Below are 27331 nucleotides of genomic sequence, written 5' to 3'. Positions count from 1 at the left end.
TAATAAACAGTTTTATTGTAACAATAAATGTACTGGTATTTTGAAGAAATCAATGGTTGCCGAGTTCTCCATATTAACTAAATCCCATTACTTGTGACACATTTGTGAACCACATTTAGTTTTTTTGGGTCTAAAGGAAAAAAATGATTATACAAAGAGTTGTCAACAGCAAATCAAAGGCCAGCAGTTTGTATCGGTGAGCAAAAAAAGGTACTTATTAAGATACATCCTCCACCCAACTATTGTTAAAGGGATAGTTCTGCCAAAAACGAGAATTCTGACATTATTTACACAACCTCAAGTTGTTCTAAACCCACATGAAGTTCTTTCTTCTGCTGAACACTACATGAGATATTTTGAAAATCTCCCCCACTGACTTTTTTTTCTATACAAGTCAATGGGAAAGTTGGGACAAGAAATTGGTTACCCACATTCAGCAGAAGAAAGAACTTGACACAGGTTTAGAACAACTTGAAGGTGAGTAAATTATTACAGAATTTTGGGTTAGCCAAATATTTTATACAAAGTTGCTTTTTTTAGGTTGGGAAAATAGTCACATAAGCAGAGCATTTTTCTTTAAAAAAAAACAAAAACAAACCAAAAGACATTTAGGCTATTTTAATTGTTTGATTGCTTTTTATGGAGGGCAAGCGTACCCTAATTATAACAACGTATTGGCTATAGAAATGTGCCTGTACTAATCAGGAGGACTTCATTTTCACCAAAGTATAGTATTCTTATGTTTATGATGTTGTTTACTAAAAGACAGCCCATGTGAGCGCGCCCCACCCACGAGCTTCAGCGGGCTATTTAAAGCCTGTAGACATCAGCAGAGACCATCAATGCAACATTACAGATCATGTTGGATTTATCTCCGTCTGGATTATTCAACACATTCAGAATTAAAATCAATTCAACTTTATGATATAGCCTAATCGATTGAAGTAGCAAGACTTCAAGTCAACCTTATTATTCATTATATTCAAGGAGAAGTTATTCACTATGATTCCAGTGCAGCTGATCTACACTTTGATAGTGGCGTGTGGTTGCAGTGTGCTCGCGGACGCAATGCAAGCTAACTTCACCCTGGAGAATGACATTCAGTCCAGCTTCATCCAGCGGCGGCTGAAGAGCCAGGAGCGCAGAGAGATGCAGCGGGAGATTCTCTCCATCCTCGGGCTGCCGCACCGGCCCCGTCCGCTCCTGCTCGAGAGACACACCGCAGCTCCCATGTTCATGCTGGATTTGTATAACGCCATCCTGGAGGACGGAGATCGACGCAGCGGGATTGCGTACTCTTATGAGCCGGCGTACACGACCCCGGGACCCCCGATGATGACCCAACAGGACAGTCGTTTTCTCAGTGATGCCGACATGGTGATGAGCTTTGTCAATCTGGGTAAGCATCTTATGATACATCATCTTTAAGACACATAACTTATTAAAAACATGTTTTTTTTTTGTTTGTTTTTTTTAAAGTGCCTATGGATTGCTAAAGGAATTTGATAGCAAAACACAAATCCTGTAACTTAGTAGAGTAAATATCACATCAGTTATCATATTGTAATTTAATCAGTTTAGAAAAGAGGATTCTTAGGGTTCTGATTATTGCTGATTCCATAATTTACTGTTTATTTTTATTTTTTATGTTTTTTTTAGGTCAAACAAAGAACCCCTTTTTATATCAAGAACCATTTTGGTTGTAGTGGGTTCGTGAAAACTCTGTAGAGATGACAAAAAAGTTGTTTTTCTTTGAACCTGAACGTGTTTTATAGTAAAAATTGTAAAAAAAAAAAAAAAAAAAAAGGGATTATTTGATCATTTGTTGCGAAAATACTATAATTTAATTTAATTTAATTAATTTAATTTTCATATTCTAAACTATATTTAGATATACATTGGCCTATGTGTTTAGTTCAAATCTTAAATGTCTTAAATATTCTCAATATTTAATGTGCTCAGCAAATGAATGCCCAAATCTGGGATAGCAGCTTTCATTTTTCATACAAATAATGTGTTATGCAATAATTCCATTTCAGAGAGATAATTATTTGGGGGAGACTCTTTATGTTAAGGTATTTACATTGTTCGTACTCCGTGAAATGAATTAACTACCTGTACTTACTATAGATATATGGTTAGGGGTTGGTTTATGGTTAGTTACTTGTAATTATGCAAAATGTGCTGTTATTAATATAGTAAGTAAATGTAGTAACATTTTTTTTACTTTCTTGACTTATTCATCAGTTAAATGTACGGCAGCAACCGCATATCCAATTTCCACAGAATATTCTCAAAGCTCTGAGACATGGGGTTTAATGGGGCTTTGTTTCGCATGACTAGGATTTAGGGAGGCATTTTTTGGAGAGTGCTGAGGGCAGTAGACATGGAGGGTCACATACATCATCTAAACACTCTTGCTTTCAAGACTAGACCTCTTAGTTTGTGTGAAAAGTGTGTATGTGTGTGGTCGAAAGAGATGCTGAATACTTGAAATGCAGGGCTTTAATTTTAATCCGAGATGTGGGCATTAATGCAGTTGTGTGAATTGATGTATTTGCCGATCGTGTATTTATAAAGGCCAAAAGGGCAAGATCCGGTCAGGGACTTCCTTGAACATTTCTTAAACCCAATTCGTGTCTTTGTTTCCCTTGGACAAGGGAAACAGTATTCCAATGTGCTAGAATTTCATTAAATTAATTTCAATTTACAATGACATTTATTGAGTGGGCAGGTGTATGATGTTTTTGGAATCAGCGTTGGACGGGGAGATCGGGCTGGTGTAGCACATGGCGTTTTCTTTCTAAAGAATAATTTCACCCTGGTACCCACCCAGAACACCTTAGCAACTACTCAGAGCACCTTTTAGCAGCCATGCAGCAATCTTTGCAACTACCTAGGAATCACCCTAGGAAACACCTTTAAAGGCCCTGGCAACTACTAAGCAAACAGCCTGTCAAGTAACCACAACCTCCCTAGACATGCATCCCTTCAAACCTGAAATCTCTCTTCAAACTACCAAAGAGTATAAGCACACAAGGATTGTATAACAACCTTCAAACTTCACACCTATCTTCAAACTGCACAATGTTTAATCCAACTATCTAAAATATGAATGTGTTGATAATTCGGACACTCTTCTGTTCTTGTCTGTCTTGTAAAACTGGTTGGAATGGGCCTAATAAAAAGCAATAAAATACAAGCTAAAAATCTATAAGTTACAATGCGTTGTCAAGCTAACATCAAAGTTTGCTTTCCAAACGTTCTATTTCTAGTTTTAATTTACAAAGAACTTGTGGTTTTCCAGCAACCTGGCTGTGACCTCATAGAGCAGCTTGTGGTTAAAATGACTCCCATTTTCCATGTTTGCGTGTTTCACTTGGAAGTTTGACGCAGACAGTGATGCTCCTAATGAAAATGTAAAAATCCTCCCCAACCTTTCTTAACAAAATAAGATCTTTAGCACTTATTTGGCCTGGTACATTTAGACTGGCATGTTTTTTAAGCCAAAATGTCATTAAATTAACTGTTTGACAGCAGACACCTAGTCAGTTTATATTTAATATAAAAAGTTGACCAAGATTATCATAACCAAACAAAAATGAACAGTTGTCCGTTATGGGAATTGTTAATCCAAATTCCCTGCACCGTAGAAGCTCGTACAACAAGCAGCGGACAAATCCACCTGTTTATGTTCATAAGCTGATTTTGAAGAAAGTAAGCAGATCTTACCTCAGATTTTTTTGCCACGGTATCAAAAAGCCGATTAAACCCCCAATTAGTTTTTCAGCCATCTCAGAAGAAAACACATTTGTCATTGTCTGATATTTAGCATTTAGCCTAGTATTGAGACAATAGAATGTTCTCTTGTTAACTTCTAAAGCCACTGTTTGTAAAGTTTATGCAATAATTTAATCATCTTTTAATTGTGATTGATTGTCATGTATACATTTGATTAAACCTTTAACTGATTGATAGCGCACATATCCCACAACTGAAAAGGTTTGCATCTGCATCCGCAAGTGTAATTGTTTTTGCTCAACAGAGATTATAACAATTAAAACGGTTTGTTCTGCCAAGTGAATTGGCCCTTATTCATGTGCTCAGAACACAGCACATGGTGCAGCATGTATATCTGAGAGCAGATCATTGCATCATATGGTATTTCACATAAATGCACCAAGCCTTATACAAGCAATTATTACCTCCATAAAATACCCATGTTTTTCTTTCCACTGTTTAATGGCGGTAAACCAAATGACTCGCTATTTTGATTATGCACATAGCTCAGAGTTCTTCCTCTCAGAGTGCTTTACCAGTAACTGTGCTCTTGCAAAATAGTGAGATGTAAAGACACAAATGCTTCAAAAGCTTCACAAACTCACAGACAGGATGTGCATGAAAAGATGAGGAATCATCATGACTTATTCCCTACATACCTGCTGGAGGTCACTTAAAAACCTTGGAGTTAGTGGAGGGGCGGTAATCAAGGATGACAAAATTGGTTAGCATTGTAAAAACACCACAATACCTCCAGGAAATGTTCTGCTCATGCCACCATCAGACTGGAAATTCTGTGGATGGCCTCAGCTGAGTTTGGGCTGGGAGGAAACAACACAGGCGTTAAGACTTAATTCATATGATTTTTATTCAGATGACAATTGCCAACAAAAGAAGAAAATGCCTACCCCACTGAAAATTTTAGCTTGGAACTGAATTGTAGGTTATGCTGGAATGGTGACCAGGAATCAAATTTGGTGAAGCGATTTGATTCCAGCTTCCACAACCCAACATATGCTGGTGATATGGTGGTCTTTTCAACAGGATAGTAACAACCTTGTCCCAGATGTGGTCAACCATGTCTAGAATATTTGGAACAAGCCAGATGCTCCACAAGACCTCTTCCTTATCCGGAATTAGATTAATTTACCACAGTTAACAGGTCTCTCAGGTTAGCATGCCAAGGAGTCTCCATCTGAGCCACCAATACACCATCTGAACGTGCATGTGTATCCATTACGTATATGTATATGTGGGGCACCGTTGGTTTCCGGGCCAGGCTCTTAACAGAGCTTTTCTTGTGGTTGGCACATGTGTGTGATTGAAGTCTATGGTGGGTGGGTGCAGGGCATGTGGTTTCTCCCCCAGCTTCACTCCCCAGGGTACCCAGCGCCCAGATCAATCACTGGCTTATGGAAGCAAACATTTCTTTTTTGGACACAGTGATGTGGCTGAGGCAATCAAGTGTAAGCGTTCAGTGTGACTCGACTGTGTTTCTGACAGAATGAAGTCTGGGTATGGTGACTTATGCTGTGGTGTGAGTGTGTGTACTCATTAGTGGGCAGCGGCACTGTGAAGTCGAATGAGACAAAAGCCTGTAGTTTGCATTGAGACCAAACCAACTTGAGTTTTTACCAACTCAGGACAGATTTTGACGTTTTACATAGATATATTCTATGCAAAATATCGGTTAATAACATTACTGAAATGAATGTGGACTGTGACAAATAGAAGTTGACCAATTAGATAATGTTTTTTGTTTCAAATAATATTTATATCCACCTAACTGTGACTTTTTTATTGTCTTAAAATAGATAATATTAATAACAGATTATTGTATGTTTTTTGTGCAGCTAAATTAAAATAGAATTGCTTTTTTGATCTTGAAGGACAGTTAAATTACATTTCATACAAAATTAACTTCCATTTACTCAATCATCTCCCTCTTTCTGAAGTGGATGAAGATGAAGACCTCCATTTATATCATCAGCACCGTAGAGAGTTCCGCTTTGACCTCTCCCGCATCCCGGCGGGAGAAACCCTGACTGCTGCAGAGTTCCGCATCTACAAGGACTTTGTGCACGAGCGTTATGAAAATGAGACATTCCGTGTCAGTGTGTTCCAGGTGCTTCGGCAGCAGCCCAAAAGGTATGTAACTATAAAACACATTGTATTTGGCCATTCAGTCCATGACATTGCCTAGAACATTCCTTGTTCAATTGTGCATGATTCAACAGTGCGTGATATTTCAAAATGCTCCTTCTTTCAAACTGCTTTCTTTTTCGACTGACTTTACAAATTCCTCCAACTTTCTGTTCCATTGTGGAATGTAACACTCACTTACATGATCCAATCAATTACCAATGGATAATGTCACGTCTCGTTCTTTTATTGAAAATCTGTTCTATTGTAAAATATATTGGAAGTAAAATGGGCAATTTGGATGTGCATCTGTTTTCCCTGGGCCTTTAATGGTTTTGTTATTTATTGTGTCAGTTATGAGGAAAGGATATAATTCTTCAGACATGTGAAAGCAAATGCTATGTTGAAGTTGGTTGGGTTTTTAATTGGGCAGTGTCTTACGGCCTCTAGTCATAATAAAAAATACAGTGAAATGTCTGAAATTGAACATATGCCACCACTCACACTTTTTAAGCCTAAATGTGGGAGGAATGGACCTACGCGCACACACACACACACACACACTGATTTGTCTGCCCAACGGTACATGTCTAGTGCCAGGGCTCCCACAGAATTCCTCTATCTGATTTACGGTGTGGCCACTAACAAGCAGTGAGGGCCCCCGCCATTACAAAGCTATTACTGTCAATTATCGAGATGCAAAGTCCTCGGTGGAGGGGAGGTTCTTCGCCTCAGACATCTGGAGAAACACCCCATTCCTCAAAATGATTTCCCCTTCATTCCCTCATCCTTGATCACACCTCTATGGAAAGTTCTGATTGTGTCCATAAAGTAACAAACCTAAAGAGGTCCTCCAGGTGAGACATGCTCAGACAGACTCTCTCTCTCTTGAGATCTCCATTGCTTGTCCTAAATTACATGCACACTGAAGCATTATCCACCCCCGATGCACACATTCCCTGTGTAGACCACCCATTGTGAATCATCCTTCCTGCACCTCTCCCATTGTTATGCAGAGACGGTTCACCTCGTTGATGCGCGCAGACAGCAAGGCGACTAGACACCTAGTCTCCTGATGCCCTCAAGGTCTGAAATCCTACCTGTAAGTCAAGTCATTGTTCAGAAGATCCATCCAGAAGCACCCTGTTTTCATCACCAGAGGACAATCTGATGTCTTTTAAGGAACGCCACATTTAATAAGAGAGAACTTTGAGCTGTCTTGGAAACATGTTGTTGCCTGTGCAGCGTCTGTTGTTTTTGAATTTATGGGTCATATGAGCCAGACCTCAAGGTCTTATCTCATGTAATAGAGCTTATTTTGTGTTATCTTTATTTGAGAAGGATAACAAGTTCTGGCATGAGATGGCATTTCAGGTCCTCATTCCTTGTCTGCAAAGAAAACCTCATGAAGGAATCATGATATTAATGCTAATGATGCTCCTATTCGACTACATTATGAATCATGCTTTACATTTAAACTACACCGCTGTGACAGTCTCATTGAGATATTTAAGGTGTGGCCCCATTTACCATCGTCTGGCAAATTTCGGGCAGATTTCATAACGGTTGAATGGTCTCGCAGATTCGCTCTATGAAGCTGCATGGTTTTAAAGTTACCTGTGTGTGGGTTATGCTTCGCACATTTCTACCGCACTGAAAAATCCAGCATTTCTTGTCACCAGCATAAGGTTTGTTTTGCATGCTAGGACCTGCATGTGATGCTGGTTTGCTGGTCAACAGCAGAGGAAAGCAGGAGTACCTGTTGACCAGCTACACCAGCTCAGTTTTGCTTGAGAACAACATGACTATGCTGGTCCTAGATCAGCGCTACCAGCTCTACTCAGAATAAATATGGACTAACATGGAATTTATGCTGGGTTTATGCTGTAATACAACGCATTCTCACCCCAAGGCGTCACCTTTGACCATGCTTCAATATTTGACGTTTTAGGCGCCCTTTAGTGTCACTTACATGACGCGATCCTACGGCGTCATCTAACTGACGCTAAAGGAAAGCGTCTGTTAGAGGACGCGATTAGGTTTAGGTGTGGGGTGGGGGTAGGGTACACGCGATCCTAGGGCGTCATCTTAATGACGCTAAAGGGCGCCTAAAGCGTCAGATATTGAAGCATGTCCAAATGCTTCCCAAGGCGTCAGTTAAGTGACGCCTTGGGGGTGAGAATGGGCTGTGTAATATTTGGCAGGGTACGCTATTGACTGTAGACAATGAATGGGCCTATTTTGCCTGTGAAATTTCACTTATGTAACCCCACCTTTACTATAAATATAGACAATTTAAATCCACTACATAAATTAGAAGGTCTAATCATTCTATGTCTGTAGTTAGTGGTGATTGGTCTTAATATGGGTTAGTAATTTCAAAAAACTTACTCATAAAGATTAAACTTCATGTGACTTGTTGAGAATTGGTGTGCTACTTTACTACTACTACTACTAATACTAAAAATTCTGACTTTTAATTTTCACCTGGCAGACAATCAAACAGACGAATACTCCCATAGACTATTACTGAACGAGGGGCCAGATTCAAGTCATATCTAGGGACTAGGGGGAAATTTGGGGGTGGATTACTACTACTGACAGCGCCCATCGCATGACAAAAAAAGATATTGTGGCTACAAATTATTGCGTTTTCACACCTGAAAGTCCGCACCAAAGTTCACGTTTTGATACATTTTAAACTTTCAGAAAATTTTGGTTTGGTTTCACACTGCAATTATGTGAGCGCACTTAAGAACATTACTCAACATACTTGCGTCCTGTCATCATCATCTATGTGGGCTGCATCTTGACATTGATTGGTTTTGTAATTCGGTAGGTAACTTTGACAACATGAATGAACAGACGCATATCGTTGCAACTATATTGTTATTTTTATGGCACAAATACCTGCAACACCAACTTTACACAACGCTAGTTCATATTCGCCAGATGAACGTCCATTTTATTGTCTCCGGCAGCAAAGGTGGAGAAGACTTCAAGTTGACTTTTTATGTCATCAGACCATACTTCAATTAAAAACCTCATCTCCTCCTCTCCCCAAGTCCCCATGTGCTACCACAGCTCATTTTTCCGGCTATGTGGGAACCACCAGAACTTCCTGTAAAAGGTCTGACCGTCCGAACCACACAGAAATGCTTTCACACTAGAAACAAACCAAACCTTTGTTCTGTTTGATCCGGACTGAGACTACCTCTTTTCGTTGGACTAAATTTCATCTGTTTGGTTGGACCATGGTGTGGGGTAGGTTTCACACCTGTAATTTTGATTTGGATTTCGGACCAAACTGAAAAGTCTGAAAGTCCGGACCAAACAAGGTAGGTGTGAAAGGGCCCTTAGAAGCCACAATTTATCTAAAATAAGGAAACAAATTAATTAGTTATAGGAACAAATTATTAATTCAAAGCCACAATTTCTTATTTTTCTCCCTATATGTCATATATGGGGTCTTGAAGACTTGGACTGCCCAGAACATTCTAGAAGCTGCATAGCAACATGTGTTTTTTTATTGTTTCAGTCATCATTTATACTTTTTTCAATCGTAGTATAGAACTATTGACTCATAGATGACCTCTTTTGACCCTGCTTAGGGAGCTGTACCTGCTGGACTCGCGAGTCGTATGGGCGGCAGAAGAAGGATGGCTGGTATTTGACCTCACAGTCACCAGTAACCACTGGGTCATAAAACCTGGTCAAAACTTGGGACTGCAGCTTTCTCTGGAAAGTGCATATGGTAGGTAACTTCAAATATTTATAGCATAGGAGTATATAACATAACCTGCCAAACTACCACCCTACCATGAATGGCAATTAAAGGGATGGTTGATCAAAAAAGGAAAATTCTGTCATTAATGATTGTCCTGTTGTTAATAATCACCCTCATGTTGTTTCAAACCATTGTAAGATCTTTGTAATGAAATCTGAGAAATATCTTCAATTTCCTATGCAAATATCACTTTCAATCCACAGAAAGGTAGTAAGGGCATCAAAAAAGGAATCCATTTGACTCCAGTATTTTAACCTCAATTTTATGAAGCGATATGAGTGTATTGCTTGCGCAATAAAACATAAATAATTCACCATTTTATTTACAAAAAAATCATCTCCAATTTCTTGTCTTAATCTCCAATGTCTTTTCTACCTTTCTGGGGCTTGAAAGTGGTAGTTGCATAAGCTGTCATTTATTCACCATCATGTCAAACCAAACCTGTACGCATTTCTTTCAGCTGTGAAAGACAAACGAAGATATTTTAAAAAATAAATGTCTGAAAACATCAGGGTGTTGTTCTGAACAACCAAAACAGAATATTGTAACATGAGAACTCATAAGCATATGTATCTTAAAGTCATTATGCAACTCATTTCGCCCTCTGTAGGTGAGAGAATGAATCCAAGGAGAGCAGGTCTGGTGGGCAGCAGTGGACCTCAGAATAAACAGCCATTTTTGGTGGCGTTTTTGAAAGCGTCAGGAATCCATCTCCGTAGTGTTCGCTCAGCATCAGGAAACAAACCGAGGGGTAACCACCGTTCTAAAAACCCCAAACCTGGTGTTGCACCCAGCCAGGTGGCTTTAAAGACAGCTGAAGCCACAGGTGACACTTTTTACAATAAAATGTTATCTTGTGTTTGTTCATTGTTGTCATTTTTCAGCCTTATGCATTTTATTAATTTATTTCTACCATCCAACATACAGTATACCATCATACTACCTAGCCCTGTTTATTAACACACAAATGTGCTACATTTAATTATCCTTCCTCCTGTTCTATGCAGACGGTGCCAGCGTAGATCCCAAACAAGGCTGCAAAAAGCATGAACTCTATGTGAGCTTCAGAGATCTGGGATGGCAGGTAGTGTGATGAGCTAAGTGTTTCAGACTACTCTTTTATTGTATGCCTTTGTCTCATCTAAATTTTTCTCATCTTTCTTGCATTTCCAGGACTGGATCATTGCTCCAGAGGGTTATGCTGCGTACTACTGTGAAGGAGAATGTGTGTTTCCTTTGAACTCTTATATGAACGCCACAAACCATGCTATTGTACAGACACTGGTAAGTCCCACAATCATCTTTTTTTTTTTTTTTTTAAATGAATGGTTAACCCAAACATTATGTCATCATTTAATGATCAACGTGTTATTCAGTGTTGTAGTACTCGAGACTCGGACTCGTCTCGGACTCGGTCTCGAGACCATTTTAATGGTCTTGGTCTTGTCATGGACTCTGGTGTGCATTTGGACTCGGAATTGACTCGTACTCGAAAAAAATTTTTTTTAGGACTCGGACTTATTCCCGAGTCCACTCGAGTTCAATTCAAAAATATTTTTCATGATTATTAATGTATGTTAATAAAATATTTCTTTAAATTGATTGACACGCCCAGTGATTTGTGATTTTCTAGTGCGCAACTGCGCATAACAAATTGTAATAAAATTACTTTTAACACCACCTACTATGTGGCCTTTTTATCCTAAACTGATCATATTTTTTAAACTCTAAGTAAATTTAAAAGTAAATTAGGTAATAAACCCTCACTGGTCTCGACTCGAACTCGACTGTCTCTGGTCTCGGACTCGACTCGGACTCGACTCTCTATGGACTCGGTCTTGACTCGGACTCGACTCTCTCTGGTCTCGGTCTCGACTCGGACTCGAGTGAGGTGGTCTCGACTACAACATTGGTGTTATTTCAGTCGCATATAATTGTCTGTCTTACATGATGATTTTCGAATGTTTCGGCTGTTTTTGTCCATACAATGAGAATCAATAGGGTCCGAATCTGAGCCAAAATTTAAGTGGTTATTCACTCTCAAATCAAACGATCAACTCAAGTACATAAAGCTGAACTAAAATATGGAGACACGTCAATAACATCAAACCTCACTAGTAGAAAATTTGTGAGCCAAGGTATTCTAAAGGGCGTTTCACACTTCAAATAGTTCTAAACCCCAGTTAAACGGAATCATGGGTTATCTTGCTTCACGTTCCACACTGCTCACAATTAACCCAGGGTTAATAATTAATCTTAATGGCATGATTTCACACTGTAAAATCCTAAACCTTGGGTGAACATTCTGATTTGCATATTTGATGTATCAGTGTCATTGATTGGACGAAGCAGCTCCCTGCTCTGGAGCAGTGTTTCATAACTCCAGGTAAAAAGTGGTGTTAACCCTACTTCTAAATTACAAGTGTGAAACATTCCTCTACCTGAGGTTAAAAGTGGGGTTTAGAATGACAATGACTTGGGGTTAAGAGCAGTGCCCTTAAAGCAGCACTATGCATTTTTTTTTACCTTAACTGAATAGCTTCGTAGTTATTGCAATGGTTATATGACTATTTTCAGGTTGAATGTTGGGCTTCTCCACCCCCACCCCCAAAAACGGAAATCCTGCATAGTGCTGCTTTAATTAAGCCCTTAAAGGAGTAGTTCACTTTTTAAAAAAAACTTTTGCTGATAATTAACTCACCCCCATGTCATCCAAGATGTCCATGTCTTTCTTTCTTCAGTCGAAAAGAAATTGAGGTTTTTGATGAAAACATTTCAGGATTTTCTCCATATAATGGACTTTGGACATTCAAGGTCCAAATGAGAGTTTCAAAGGGCTTTAAACGACACCAGACGATGAATAAGGGTCTTGTCTAGGACCCTTCGAGTCATGACTCGAAAAAAGATTTGTTCATTTTGATGAACGAGTTTGAACAGGAGAGTTACGAACCCTCATCACAGAACAGAGCAAGGCGAGCATGTGAGCTTATTAAACTTAAACTTTTTCATTTATTTTTTAAATGAGCGATCGTTTTGCTAGATAAGACCCTTATTCATAGTCTGGTGTTGTTTAAAGCCCTTTGAAGCTGCACTGAAACTCTCATTTGGACCTTGAACCATTTGGTTCCCATTGAAGTCCATTATATGGAGAAAATCCTGGAATGATTTCATCAAAAACCTTAATTTCTTTTCGACAGAAGAAAGAAAGACATGGACATCTTGGATGACATGGGGGTGAGTAAATTATCAGCAAAAGTTTTTTTTTTTTTTTTTTTTTTTTTTAATGAACTACTCCTTTAACTTTGCAGAGCTCTCTTTGGAGCTCTGTATAGGAGATGGACATTATTAATAAAAATTTTATTCATTTATTATTTTAAACATTTCTATACTTATGCTCTGCAGTTATTATAAAAAAACAAAAACACTTAAAATAATTAATTTCTCTGGTCTTTCTAGGTCCATTTCATAAACCCAGAAACAGTCCCGAAGCCCTGCTGCGCTCCAACTCAGCTGCACGGAATTTCCGTTTTGTACTTCGATGACAGTTCCAATGTAATATTGAAAAAGTACCGCAACATGGTCGTCAGAGCCTGTGGATGCCACTAATCACTACTTCTGCCCATGCCGGAGGGATTCATAAAGTATGGAAAAAAACAGGACGCAAATACTTGGTTTTTTTTGTTGAGACTATCAGGTGCCCAGTGAGGAAAGAGACTCATTACTGGATCAAAACTTTCTGGACTTTTCTGTTAGAAGACTCAAAGCATTCATTTTCATGTAAGACTCAAAACTCCTGGAATTGTTTGAGGTTGACCAAAGCTGAGTCAAGTGTGGGGCCTTCTGGCTTTCATTTCTGTATAGAAAGCCAAGTTTGGAGTATCAAAGAGGACATGAGCGGATACAGAGAAAAAAAACTGGCCTCGCAGATTTAACCAGACTGATCAGGGAAGATGCAATTGATTTAAGCACATTGCTCTATACAGTTGTAAATACAAAAAAAAAAAAAAAAAAAAAAAACACTTTTACACGCTTTGGTATGTTTTGTGTATATAATTCACTTAAGTAATTTCTGCAAAAATCCTGCCATGACTAACCTTATCAAAATATCTGAGACCACTAGTGAAAATGTTTGTGTTTTGGTGAAATGAAAATGATTTTATTTTTTAATGTTTCATTTTCTTTAAAAAATATATTAAAAGCATAACAATGTGAGTAAAAAGTTGAATGAAAAACTCTTTCGGCATGATTTGAAAAAGTGTGCTTAAATCTTAAATATTTATTTTTAATTCTACATCAAAACTCAGTTTAAATGAGATGTTAATTCACAGAAATTCCTTGTGGTCGCAGTCTTTTAGCCTCCACTGTATTTCAGCACAAGATAGTTGAGTTAGAAATATAAGTTCTGGGTGTCTGTTACAATGAGACAAAGCAATATTTTCACTCTTCACACAATTGCACTATTTCAGGACACTCAACAAACCATATGTTCAGCACTCAATTAAACAGGACTGCGGAAAATATGAAATTCAATTTTGACTTGGAGTCACTTTGGTTTCATCGCATACATGAAACAACACATGTTTTCTCTCAGCAGTTATCAGTTCCTGTCATTAAAAAAATGTGCCCTGATTTGGCCTTTTAGGTGCTTCAGTCAAGCTCATATTTTCATATTTTAACTCCACTGGCAATTGATTTCGAGTGAATATATTTAAAGGGGGGGTTGACTGCTTTTTTTCTTTGCATGATTGTATTTATGGGGTGCAATATAACATGTATTCGTGGTTTTTCTTTTTTTAAAAGTCTTATTTTTCATAAACTTCACCTTTATTGTCAGCCGCGCTCTCATCTGTCCTTGAACGAGCGGTTGACTTCCTGAGTCTATGAAAACACTCCCTCAGAAACACGTAGTGGGCTCAGATTGGTTAGTTTGGTCCGGTGTGTTGTGATTGGCTAAACTGTTGTCCGCAAGGTTAACGCCCATTACCTTTACGGGCGGAACATGTGTGTCATGAGCTCCGGTCCAGATGTAAATATGCATCGAACTGCAGTATCAGTTTGAGGCAGAATCAGGCCGAGAAAGCGGCGATGAAGAGAGTCAAACAGAAACTCTCACCACACACGGCTCTTACTAAACGTTTCTGAATGATAATTTGCTACATTTTTTAACTTTATACACGTTTGTTTTACACAATAGCATCTGACTGGCAACAATAGCAACTGACTGGCTACTAATGTTAAACACAAACAGCGTTGGCAAGTTTACGTTCTTGATCAAATCGAAAATAACGTCATAAAGCATATATACATGAAAAATACGTTTAAAACATTAGTACTTATAGAAAATTCAGGTCCATAATGTTTGTACGCGTTTGTCGTAGACACAAAATAGCATATAGGCTAACTAGTAGTGGCTATAAAGCCAGCGCTGGCATTTGAAAAAAATAAAACACAAGGCTACGCCTGGAATTATACATGCAAATACATTTAAAATGATGAAGTCTTAGCCTACTTACAGGTTGTGGCCCAAAAACTGCTGCATCTTGTTTTAAAGTTGGAACTGCTTCATGTTTTAGTAACAGTTTCTTGTTGAATCCGGTGTTGAACTCGTGGAGATTCTGGAGGCTGTCTTCCGTAAAATGCGCAGCACAGAGAGCTAGATTACGATCGTCATTTTCAGGAACATAATCAAACATAAATTGTATCCATTGTTGAGGAAGTATAGCGTCCATGGGAAGCACGAAACACAGAAGACCTGACAGCTGCGTGAACAACACACTCGACGAGTCGACGTGCCTCAGAAATATGCGCATGCCATTTTCTGCATATTCTGAGGGAGGGGTTGATGCAAATGTGTGGGTTAGTGACGTACCATAACCCAGCTGTAGTCCCAATCGAGTCGTTTTTGTAGGCAATATACTTCCTGATTTTTGAAAGACGATATCTCTGCTTACACTGAACTTTCAGCGCTGCAACTTTGCAGATTCTGTTCATGCACCAACAGCAACATTACACACTATTTAAAATCAAAAAAGCAGTCAACCCCCCCTTTAAATGACTTTGAGCATAGAATAGGTTCTCATGCTAAATTTCTGTCTCAATATGTGTATTTGTTTTGTTCTGACCCTCATCCTGTTGTTGATGAATCCAGTGTCATAAGAGCGTCAATCAAGATCCTCTCAATATACCTGAATAAAAATATTAGCACATTATCACAATCTCTTGAATTGGCTAAACAAAAGGACTTTTCTTAACCAGTTAGGGCTCTATGCTAAGCAAGTAGGCCAAAGGCTAACAAAGAAAAGGAAATGTTGGTAACACTTTATATGAAGACCATGCTTATAATGAATTATAGCTCTACTATACTTTTTAAGTATTACTATTTAGACTCATTAAGACCTATGCATAACAGTTATAGCTACATTTATATAATTTTTATAATTTCTTTTAAGTCATGCATTTGCTTTTTTCAATGTGCTTGCTCATCATACATTGTACACTGATTTAAAAATGATAGAATATAAAATAGTTCTAGAAAATGTCATCTAAAACACATTCATTAGCCAAAATATCTTAATTAAGAATAAAAAGGTAAATGTAATTTCTAGAAATTAAATAGAATGCACATAAAAAAAACAGTTGGAGGGAAGCTTTTTTGGGGTCATCGGGGATAGATTTCTGATAAGATCTTGCACAACACCAACTCATTAACACGTTGAACCACAATAAATACCTTATGATAACCTAATGATGATTAATAATAGAAAGACTCATTAGCTTAGGATAAAAACAATTATGCATATGATGTCCACATAGACTCGTGTTTGTCTCAAACATGCTTATAGTATATCATACAGAATGAGTGTTTTTTGAAAATGTAAAAATGCAGAAAGTGTTGTGTGATGGGTCTAGGAGTTAGTCTAGTGTAAGGGTACAGAATATACAGTTTGTGCAGTATAAAAACCATTACATCTATGGAGAGTCCCACCAAAGATAGTGTGCGCATGTGTGTGTGTGTATGTCTGGCAACTCATGTGACTCATGTGTCAGCATTGCAGGATGTGTCCACCTGCAGTATCCGAGTCATCACTTAGCTCGTCCTCTTCTGTGAAGAGTGGCCAAGCCAGCAGGTGGGCGGTATCAGGGGAGAGCATTTGGTTATGATCTGAACATTCGGAATAAATCAAATGATAAAATGAAATGAATAAAACTGTCTAAAGAGGAGCAGGTGTGATAGATTTTGGCAGATGAAAATGTGACCCGTGCAGCTGTTCTTAATAACCTCGATACAATACTACATTGTAGCGGTTCGTTAAAGAGAGTCTCCAGTGATGGAAAAGATGACTTTCGAAACCAGATGTTCGGAGAACTGAAATACATTTTATATGCCATATTTTTATTTTTTTTAATGTTGTTCAGGAAATATGTTTTATCATTATGAAAATTGCAATACAAAAAAAATCACAAAGTAACTTCACATTAATCAAACAATGTAAATGTAAATATGAAATCAGATGTTTTATCAGAGGGATTCTACTGATGGGGTATTAGGCATTAGGAATTATATGGACTCCTTTGCTCAGAAAGGAACACAAGTATATTCCATACACCTATTTTCTACCTATCTTTAGTGTATACAACTAAAGTGTGTACAAGCATTATGCCAATCTTTCAAACGGCAGTATGCTACTATATTGTTCCATGCCCTCATTATATTGCAATTTTAATTCAGCAAGTGGCATCCAGTTATCTTGTGAAGTTGTGTGTCTGAACGGAAAAGATAACAGATAGTTTTCCCCATGTTATTATAAACATCTGTGGGTTGCATATATATACATGCTATAAAATGCAGAAAGGATCCCATTCTGAGCATTTTATTGTGCACAAAAAAATAAAATAAAAAACAATGTATACACTGTTGAAATATTTGTGCGTATGCTTAAATATGCAGTTTATTTGGTCGGCTTTTAGGAGTACACCAGCATATTACCACCAAGCTAACACATTTATAAGCTAATAAATTAAGTCCAATATAAAAAAAGGGAAAAATCAAAGAGTCCAATATCAGATATCGCAGTTTTTTTTAAGATGCCCTTTATACCAATGTTAAAAATGCATCTACCAATGCATCTTAAAAAACTGTGACATCTGATATTGGACTCTTTGATTTTTTCCCTTTTTTAAGATACCCTTTATACCAATGAGCTTATGAGAAATGATACACTGCAAAACATAAAAATAACTATTGTAATACCCTACTTTGTTATTGTACTGTGGTAGTTGTAAGAAGGTCCGATTTGCGTGTCGTTGCCTAACTAAATACACTACAGCTCAAAACTTTTGGGATTGATAAGATTTTCTTTTTTTAAATCTTTGTTGAAAGAAGTATATGCTCACAAAATATTGTGAAATATTGTGAAAAAAAAAATATATGTTCTATAGTATTCTTTAAATTGTACTTCATCCCTGGGATAAATTTTTAGCAGCCACAACTCTAATTTCTAATATGCTGATTTGGCTCAAGAAAACGTTTCTTTTTATTATCCAATATTTGAAATTCTTGCTCTGCTCTGCTGCACTCCATTGCGCAGCACTCTGTATGTTGTTATGATGACAAAGGTTTAAATGGTACATTTATAGTTTGTCTGCCTCAGTGTTCATCAATGACAAAATGTTTGAAATGGCCAATCAAATCAAAGTAGGTGGAGTTTACAGCAAGAAGTCTCAAAAAAGAGTAAATTTAATATGTAAATAGAAAATTATTTAATACATGTCAACTGGTTTATGATTGAAATGTTAAACAACTGACAGTGACATCCAGTGATTTTCACAAATATGACTGTTTTGAATGGAAAATGTTTTTTATTTATATAATTCCTAAATTAATGTGAAGAGAAAATAAATCTTTTACTATTTTAAAGGGGACATATCATGCAAAATCCACTTTTTTAGCCCTTAAATGCATTTTGTTGTATATTTGGAGTGTTAATAAGTACAGAAAAGATGAAATTATTCTCTTCAGGTGCTTTGTTTATATCTTTATATTCTGTTTTGGTCATATATTTCAACCTGTTCAGATTTTTCTGTTTTCTATGACGTTTTTTGAATTATCACGTCACCGTATTTGCAGCAGAACTGACAAATAAGGACATTGACTACCGGTCCAAAACTTCGAGCAATCCGCCATTATTATTTCTCGCTCCGATTTTGTAGTCCGAGCTCAATGATGCGGAAGTTACGAGAGGGCTAGTCAAAATGTTCGGTTGTTGGGTGAGCTGAAGCACTTCAAGGATTCCCACTTCAACAACCTCCGCCAGTATAAAGAAGGATTTGCCAATTGACTTCATCTGAATGAGAGGTAAATTCCTTCTATTTTTGGAGATGACGAACAGAGCATTTCGATAAAAATAAAGTACTTTACTTTCTCAAAACACATGGTGGTCATGGTTTAGCAGTACCTTTGTCTTTCTTTGTTTTTGTTTTGAAGTAACGTTACACGTCTGCAGTATTATTGTTCTTGAGTTTCATCAATGGTCATTTAGCTGCGTTGTTTTCTGATGCTTTTCTAAACGTATCATATTGTCAATACAGATTTTTTTTGTGGTAAGATTAGACCGTAGTCATTTATCTTGTCCGTGTGCTTGTTTTAACAAGAGAAATAGTCGACTTTCACTAATAACACAAAACAGTTAACTCACATACCAATACATCCGTATGATGAAGAGGTTGTTCTGCAGGTTCGTCGTCGTCTTTATCAACTCGCTCGCTCTGGCTCGAATATGTAAGGCTTGATGGACAAGTCTTCTGTTGTTGACATTTTATTAACGTGTGAATAAAAATGTTCTTTGAAGGTATCGTATATAATCGTATATCTCTAATCAAACTACAATAATGGCCGAACGGGGGAGTTGAACCGACCGTGAACTCATCGACCTGGAGAGCGGGCGGGGTATGACGCATCTCATTTTTATTTAAAGGGGCCGCTTTGAAACGGGTCGCTCAAAGACGCACATCAGAAAAGGGGTAGAAAAGGGGCTTGTGGAGCTATAATAATGAGGAATTCAGACCCAAGCATTGCAGTTATGTTTTATATAGACCACAACGGTATGATTTATATATAAAAATGAATGATTTAAAAGCATGATATGTACCCTTTAATGCAAAACATTTTAAGACATGGTTACAGCCTTGCTATAATTACACTGTTGACCCTTCCCTTAACCCTTACCCCACTCTTAAAGGGTAAGTTCACCCAAAAAATTAAATTTATGTCATAATGACTCACCCTCATGTCGTTCGAAGTCTGTAAGACCTCTGTTCATCTTCGGAACATGAACAGTAGTCCATGTGACACCACCATTGGGTTAGTTAGAATGTTTTGAAGCATCGAAAATACATTTTGGTCCAAAAATAACAAAAACTATGACTTTATTCAGCATTGTATTGTCTTCCAGTTCTGTTGTCAATCCGCGTTCACGAGTATGGAGTGACGTGTGTCTGGTGCGTCCGTGTTTTTGGGTTAAAAAAATGGCTGGGCAATAAAATGCAAGTCTTTCTCTGTGTCGAAATCCTTACACATGTTTGTGAAGATTTTGTTTACAGTGTGCGTGTCCCTCAGCTAAAAGAAGCTTGGGCGCAGATACACGTCAGAAGCGTCACTGAACACGGCTTGACAACAGAACCGGAAAACAGTACAATGCTGAATAAAGTCGTATAGTTTTTGTTATTTTTGAACCAAAATGAATTTTCGATGCTTCAAAAAATTCTAACTAACCCACTGTAGTCACATGGACTACTTTGATGATGTCATTTTGACTATTTCCTGTCTGGACAAGGACAGTATACCATACATACATTTTCAATGGAGGGACAGAAAGACACTTTAAACCCACCCAAACCAAACCTGTCCCTAACCTTACGCTATGTAAAAGCGTTTGCGTTTTGCTATACAGCATGAACTCAATCTTTTTATATATATATATATATATATATATATATATATATATATATAAATTTATAGTAAACGTCATATAAAGTGTGGCCATAAATCTTACTGACGCCAAACTTTTGTTTGGTAGTATTTGATTTGGTAGCATTAGTTTCTGTGTATATACTGTAGCTCAAACAGTAAAAACTTGGCGTTTGCAACACCAAGGTCATGGGTTTGATTCCCAGGGAAAGCAAGAACTGAGAAGTGATAGGAATGTGAAAATGTGTGCTTTGAAATGCAATGTAAGTTACTTTGGATAAAAGCATCTGCCAAATGTAAATTTGACTATAAGTCTGTAATTTTGAAAACAACAACAAAAAAAAACTTTGTTATTATTCAATAATATATAATTCAGACTTTAGGTGCTCAATCTTTGATTTTGGAAATTTCTCTGAGCTCAGGAGCTGTGAAGTGTCTCTTTCTTGATGTGGGCTTCTTTTCGGCATTACACTTCGGGACATGATTTCCACCCCCTTCAGTTACGCCCTGATTGGTAGGTTGCGGTGAAGAGGCGGGCATATGTGTCAATGCCAAGCAAACGTCACCCACCCGTAGTTGGCGGCATTGTAGTCTGCAGGATTGACTTGTGTGTTGAGGGTTACAGGAGGACCAGCCTTGCCCACACACGAAGAAAGGCAGCCCTTCACTCACCTCCAGAGACAACTGCAGACATGTTTTAAATATATTTTAAAGAATAGTTCACCTGAAAAGGACATTATAATGAAATATAATATTTTACTCCTTATGTCTTTTCATTTTATTGTTCTAAAAAAAGAGATCCTTGGCAGAACACATATTTTGTGTTTCAGAGAAATCGGTTGGAAAAGTAAGACTTAATGTTCAGCATATCAGGAATATTTTCTCTCCATGTGTGTGCTTACCTGCAAGTGGTCATGCTCAATTTCCACATGCAAAAAAGACAGCGCAGGTGTGTGTGAAGGTGTGATCTTTAACACAGTGAAACGTTTCAGCATCAGCTCAGGATGTAATTGAGCACACTGCTCCAAATCTTCTGTCCTTAAATCCTCCACCCGCTTCAGTCGACCACCCTCAAGCTCCACCAAAGAGCCTTCTATGAAGCGACGGAGAATGCATAGGGCAGAAGAGGAGGATGTAGAGTGTGTGATGGTGTTCGATAGGGGATTGTGTTTTTCTGCATCTCCTCTCCAGACCAGTAGGGGGAGCTCCTCTCTTGTTTGACTTTCTCCTTGCCACTTTGATCCCTCAAGCGCCACATGAGTAGAACAGTTCAAATCAAGCGGTTGATGATGGTTGTACTCTGTGTTTTGTTTAAGATATTTTTTATTCGAATCTGTGTACAGTAGCGAACCTAGACGTGGGTTGTTTTTCACATAATGTCTTTCACTGTCTCTTTTAGAGCAGATTCTTTGACTTTGTGGTTCGTGGTACCAATGTGAATACTTTGATCTCTCATTTTGCATGCACAGTTTGACTTCCTCATTTGAAATGTCTCTTCTTAGAACGTCCCTAACAACCCCTGTACATAAATATGAAGCCAATGGGTCGACTTGTGGATTAGGCAGCTTACTGAAACCTTTGACAAGTCCATGTCTTACTCCTGGAGTTAAATAAGTCCAGTATGAAGTATCCCTTCCAATACTATGCAGCGTATTTGGGTCAGTCACGAGTAATTGTGATGAAGGCGGCAGATATCTGCTGCTAGTAGAGTTCTGACTCAGTGAAGAGTGGATCTGATTCGCGCCAATAACACAGGAGAGGTCAGGAGTCACAGAGCCTAAATCACACCTGTAATTATACAAGTTAAATGCATCTGTGACAATGTCAGGTGTGGATTCCCGTACATGTCTAGGTCTTCTGAATAGTAATTCCTGATTCCAAAAGGGTGAGGGGGTTTTAAAAACGTGTTCAGATGACTGTTCATTGGAATTTGGAACAGAATTCCATTTACCTAACACTGAGGAGGAACTTGTATTTCTTGCCATGAGCACAACAAAGATTGCAGTATCACATTCAAAATAAATGATCTGTTGTCCTCCTCTTTCTCTCTTTAAATGTCTTGATTAGTGGTTGTGGAGAAATTAACTTGGTTTCCAAATTGTTTGGTGTAAATTTTCTTATGGGGAAGATGTTTTCAGAATCTTGGGGCATCAGCCTTTAGCATTCAACGTTTTGATAGTTCTTTGTGTTGTTGTGATGGGTACATTGATTTAGTTATTAAAGGAGACTTATGGCATCACACTGACTGGAGAACTGTTTTTCTGAAATTTCTGAAAAAACAAAACAACCAAAAAAAAAAACATATTTAGGCAACAGATACATGTCTTAATTTTTTTTTATTTTTTTTAAACCTCTGTAAATAACCTTTTTAAACTTAAATATGCAGTACATTGTGAAGTTTTCTATCTTATAATTTTAGGAGGCACATTCTTTTCAAAGTTTACATTTAACATTAAGATAACCAAATGGGCACCCCACGTTTACTAAATACACACTTTATTCGTCGCATTATTATACGCATGCGATTAGCACATTTTCTACAATAGCAATGACAATGGCAATTTTTGATTTTGTGTAATGTCGCATTCACGTCAATATACTGTATGTCAGTATAAAGTCTAAGAAGACCAATGTTATATCAGCAAATGAAAACAAACAAAAATGACTTTAAATTCAATATACAATCAAATGTGACCCTTTTTACTGTCTTAATGCATCGTCTCATGATTCATCAGAGCATGTTAGTTCAAATTAAAAATGACTTTTCTCGACTTTTATTAAAATGTAATAACTAGATCTTCCTCTAAAAGATTGAGTAACTACAGTTTATTTTGTAATTCCTCCCTCCAAACACCAGACTCCCAACTATTTTTCATTATTTAATCATTTAAGAACATTTTCTTACATTATTCTATCTCTGAACATCCTGTTTAACTCAGAAATACATCAGATTAGTTAAAAAGTGCATTATATTACTTCATGGTTTTGATTAGAAAACAAAACTACTCTATTGCATGGCTCCGTCTTAATGTTTCTACCTCCTTTAACTGTAAAGATAATTTCTTTTTTTATCCAAGTGTAACGCTGTGGAAACAGTGCTCTATACTTTACAAGTGCCTCTTCACTAACAATGTGAAAACTTAATGGTACACTAATAACAGCATTCAGCACCAGACGATCCTCACACCAGCTTTTAGCCTACAAACTTCTGTCTGCCCCCCCGTCAGGGCTTTTCTATGGCAACACATTTTCCATAATTGTTGGACTGCTGCAAGAGTTAAAAGTGAAATAACTGACAACTAAGGTTTAAAAACACATACTTGTTTTGGTATGAAATGAATCAAGAACAACTAAATATTTGTTTGATCTAATTTCTGAATGGGATACAATCGGTCCTTTTCCTTTGATTTTGAACCCAAATGTTGAACTTATGAAAGGTTTCAATTCCCACACGGTCAGAAAGACATTATACTTACCACATATTATCACCTGATGAATGAACTGTTGAAAGAGGTATTTACCTATTCAAATAGCTATATTCAAATGAAATGACTAATACTGTCATTCAATATTTATAACCCTCAATCTATACATATACTTTAACACATAAAGAGACCATTTTTCAATTACACTCTCTCAGGCAATACTATACAAAACATCAGCACCAAAGAGCTTATTTGAATGAGGGATATGCAAATACAGGAATTGCTCATTACGGGATAGGACAACTAACAGCTGATTTTTACATGCAAAAGTGAATATGTATCATGGAAATGGTGCTAAAAAATATTCAGAATTACATAAACAACTGAATGATCTAAAATAATCTTTATCAGTTCTGTCATTTATCTACAGCATTATTTATATATTCTATGCTGATTTCAAACAGTTCAAGAGGAATTCTAGAGTATCTGTAAAATATATGTATAGATATTTAAGGTGTCCCATCTACATAGCAAGGACAGCACACAACCAAAATATACCCTTGCTTTTGTAAAGCTAAACATGCAACTGTGCGTTAAATGCAAATTAAATAATGTAGGCTGACTTATGAAACCAAAAGTGTTATGAAATGATATGAAAAATTAAATTAAATTAAATTAAAACATTTTTCTAAAATAGTTTAAAACAACAACTTGTGCTTAAATATATTTATATTACTGCAAATTCAAATTAACTTTTACGAAACAACATTTTACAGTGCTAATTTCTGACTGTATATAATGATTTCTCATGAATAAAAGAAGTACCACTGCAGCCAAAACAACATTATTAAAGATTTATCTTACCTCTAGACACCCCTTGCTTTACGTAACAGAAGGGCTTGTGCTGATGAAATGCTGTGCACCCAGTTGTGATGCTGACTTGCATATAAACTCTTATTTTCATTCCTCCTACTCTCTCTCAGTCTCTCCCACTCTCCTCTCATCTCTGTCTGACGCTGAAGCTTGCTCTCTCTCTCTCGCTCTCTCTCTCCAAAATACATTTTTAAAGCATGAATGTTGGGTGGGAGGCATTAGTTCTCTTTAGAGCAGTTTTTTTTTCCTTGTCATAGTATGAATGACATACGAGTTTAATTGCAATACAGACTTATGGTACATAATCAAAAAGTTTGATAACGATTAAGATAGCAGCCTAAAAGCTGTTGTGAAGAATAAGGAATAGTTTTAGCAAAGTCCTTTTAGGCAAGTCATGCCACCCAGCCGCCATCTTGGCAACGCATCCAGGCAGCTATTTCGGACAAACAAGACCAGGCTCCTATCTAAATGACAGCCCATTCTCACCCCCAAGGCGTCACTTAACTGACGCCTTGGGAAGCATTTGGACATGCTTCAATATCTGACGCTTTAGGCGCCCTTTAGCGTCAGTTAGATGACGCCCTAGGATCGCGTGTACCCTACCCCCACCCCACACCTAAACCTAACCGCGTCCTCTAACAGACGCTTTCCTTTAGCGTCAGTTAGATGACGCCGTAGGATCGCGTCATGTAAGTGACGCTAAAGGGCGCCTAAAATGTCAAATATTGAAGCATGGTCAAAGGTGACGCCTTGGGGTGAGAATGCGTTGTAAATGAATGGGCAGAGAGTCAGAACTGCACTTCCACTGGTCACCGTGACATAAAACAGCATGTATAGAAACAGAAGTAAAATATGATAAAAATCGCTGAAAAAGTTTGATGACTTTGCCCTAAAATAAGGTTTAAAATGCCGTTTTTTCCCACAGGCTATACTTTTACTACGCATGCGCAAGGGTTCTCTCCCTCTCTGTCGCGCGCTGCACAGTTTGAAACACAGTGTGTGCGCGCGCCCGCTCGCTCCATTTTACTGATTCTGTGATTCTAATCACCATTTTATTGATTCTGTGGCTAACATAGCAAGCTGTTTTACACCTGAGAACGTATTAACTCCGCCAATAGACACAAGTCAATCAGTTTTTAATATATTTAATATAACAGAACAAGAAGTATCACAGACCATTAAATCGCTCAGACCATCAAGTTGCAAAGATATTTTTGATATGGATACGGTGATGCTCAAGGCTTTAAGTGCGTCAGTTACACCCCCCATCACCAAAATTATTAATCTGTCCATTTCTCAAAATCTGTTCCCAAGCATGTGGAAACCAGCTGTTGTTATTCCAGTTTTTAAAAGTGGAGATCCTCATTCCATGTCAAACTACAGGCCCATAAGTATATTGCCCACAGTGTCTAAGATTGCCGAGAAACTGATTGCAAAACAAATTATTAACCATCTAAACACCACTCCCTATGCTCTCCACCCTATGCAGTTTGGCTTTAGAGCAAAATACTCCACTGAGACTGCGACTTGTTTTTTTACTGAAAATATAAGAGCTCTGTTAGATCAAGGTGGGGTTGTTGGAGCAGTATTTCTGGATCTCAGGGAGGCTTTTGATACCGTTAACTATAAAATATTACTGACAAAACTATGTAATTTGAATTTTTCCTCAGATGCACTCAAATGGGTTGAGTCTCACTGACCGTTCCCAATGTGTCAGAGTTCAATCATCTAAATCGACGGCCTTGAGTCTGTCCACCGGTCTACCTCAGGGATCTAATTTAGGGCCCCTGTTATTCTCCATTTATATGACCTCCCACTTGCTTGTCCTGATGTTTTTGTGCAGATGTATGCTGATGACACCGTAGTTTATGCACACGGTAGGAATATCGCTCAGGTGGTAGAGAAGCTCACTAACGCCATGGATAGCACCACAGCTTGGTTGAAACACTCCTGCCTGCAGCTGAATACATCAAAAACAGTAGCAATGTTTTTTACTAAGTCCCACAAAAACTTCAGTGTTGAGCCAGACATTTTTGTTTCAGGGGAAAAATTGCAGATTGTGTCAGAATACAAATATCTGGGAGTTTTAATTGATTCAAAGTTATCATTCTCATCACATGTAAAAATGGTCTGTAATAGAATTAAGTCTCAGTAACTTTAGACACATTCGTCATCAAATGTCCACACAGGCAGCAAAAATGTACATGCATTCTATGATTTTCTCACACATCACTTACTGTCTACCCGTAGCCACAAGCTAGTAGTACATCTTTGAAATCTCTGCAATCACTTTACAAACGAACTGTTAAAACTCTGGATAAGAAGCCATGTATTTCTCATCATTGTCCAATATTACAA

General features: G+C 37.7%; 2 protein-coding genes across 2 annotated transcripts; one reads left to right on the top strand and one right to left on the bottom strand.

Moving 5' to 3' along the window:
• Positions 1 to 819: 819 nt before the first annotated feature.
• On the top strand, positions 820 to 15892 carry bmp7a (bone morphogenetic protein 7a). The gene is made up of 7 exons (XM_039653623.2): positions 820 to 1399; positions 5736 to 5928; positions 9534 to 9676; positions 10320 to 10535; positions 10717 to 10793; positions 10883 to 10993; positions 13166 to 15892. Exons 1-7 carry the CDS (start codon positions 1003 to 1005, stop codon positions 13313 to 13315), a joined length of 1287 nt encoding a protein of 428 aa, XP_039509557.2. The 5' UTR covers positions 820 to 1002; the 3' UTR covers positions 13316 to 15892.
• A 2280-nt stretch (positions 15893 to 18172) lies between these two features.
• LOC120464188 (uncharacterized) lies at positions 18173 to 25052 on the bottom strand. Its single transcript, XM_039653543.2, has 3 exons — positions 24965 to 25052; positions 21578 to 22945; positions 18173 to 21359 (listed from the first exon to the last, which is right to left on the bottom strand). Exons 2-3 carry the CDS (start codon positions 22658 to 22660, stop codon positions 21063 to 21065), a joined length of 1380 nt encoding a protein of 459 aa, XP_039509477.2. The 5' UTR covers positions 22661 to 22945; positions 24965 to 25052; the 3' UTR covers positions 18173 to 21062.
• Between the last annotated feature and the right edge of the window lie 2279 nt (positions 25053 to 27331).

This window comes from Pimephales promelas, chromosome 21, assembly GCF_988280905.1.
Source record: "Pimephales promelas chromosome 21, fPimPro1.hap1.1, whole genome shotgun sequence".
NCBI classification, from domain to species: Eukaryota; Metazoa; Chordata; class Actinopteri; order Cypriniformes; family Leuciscidae; genus Pimephales; species Pimephales promelas.
This window is presented reverse-complemented; position numbering and strand designations above follow the sequence as displayed.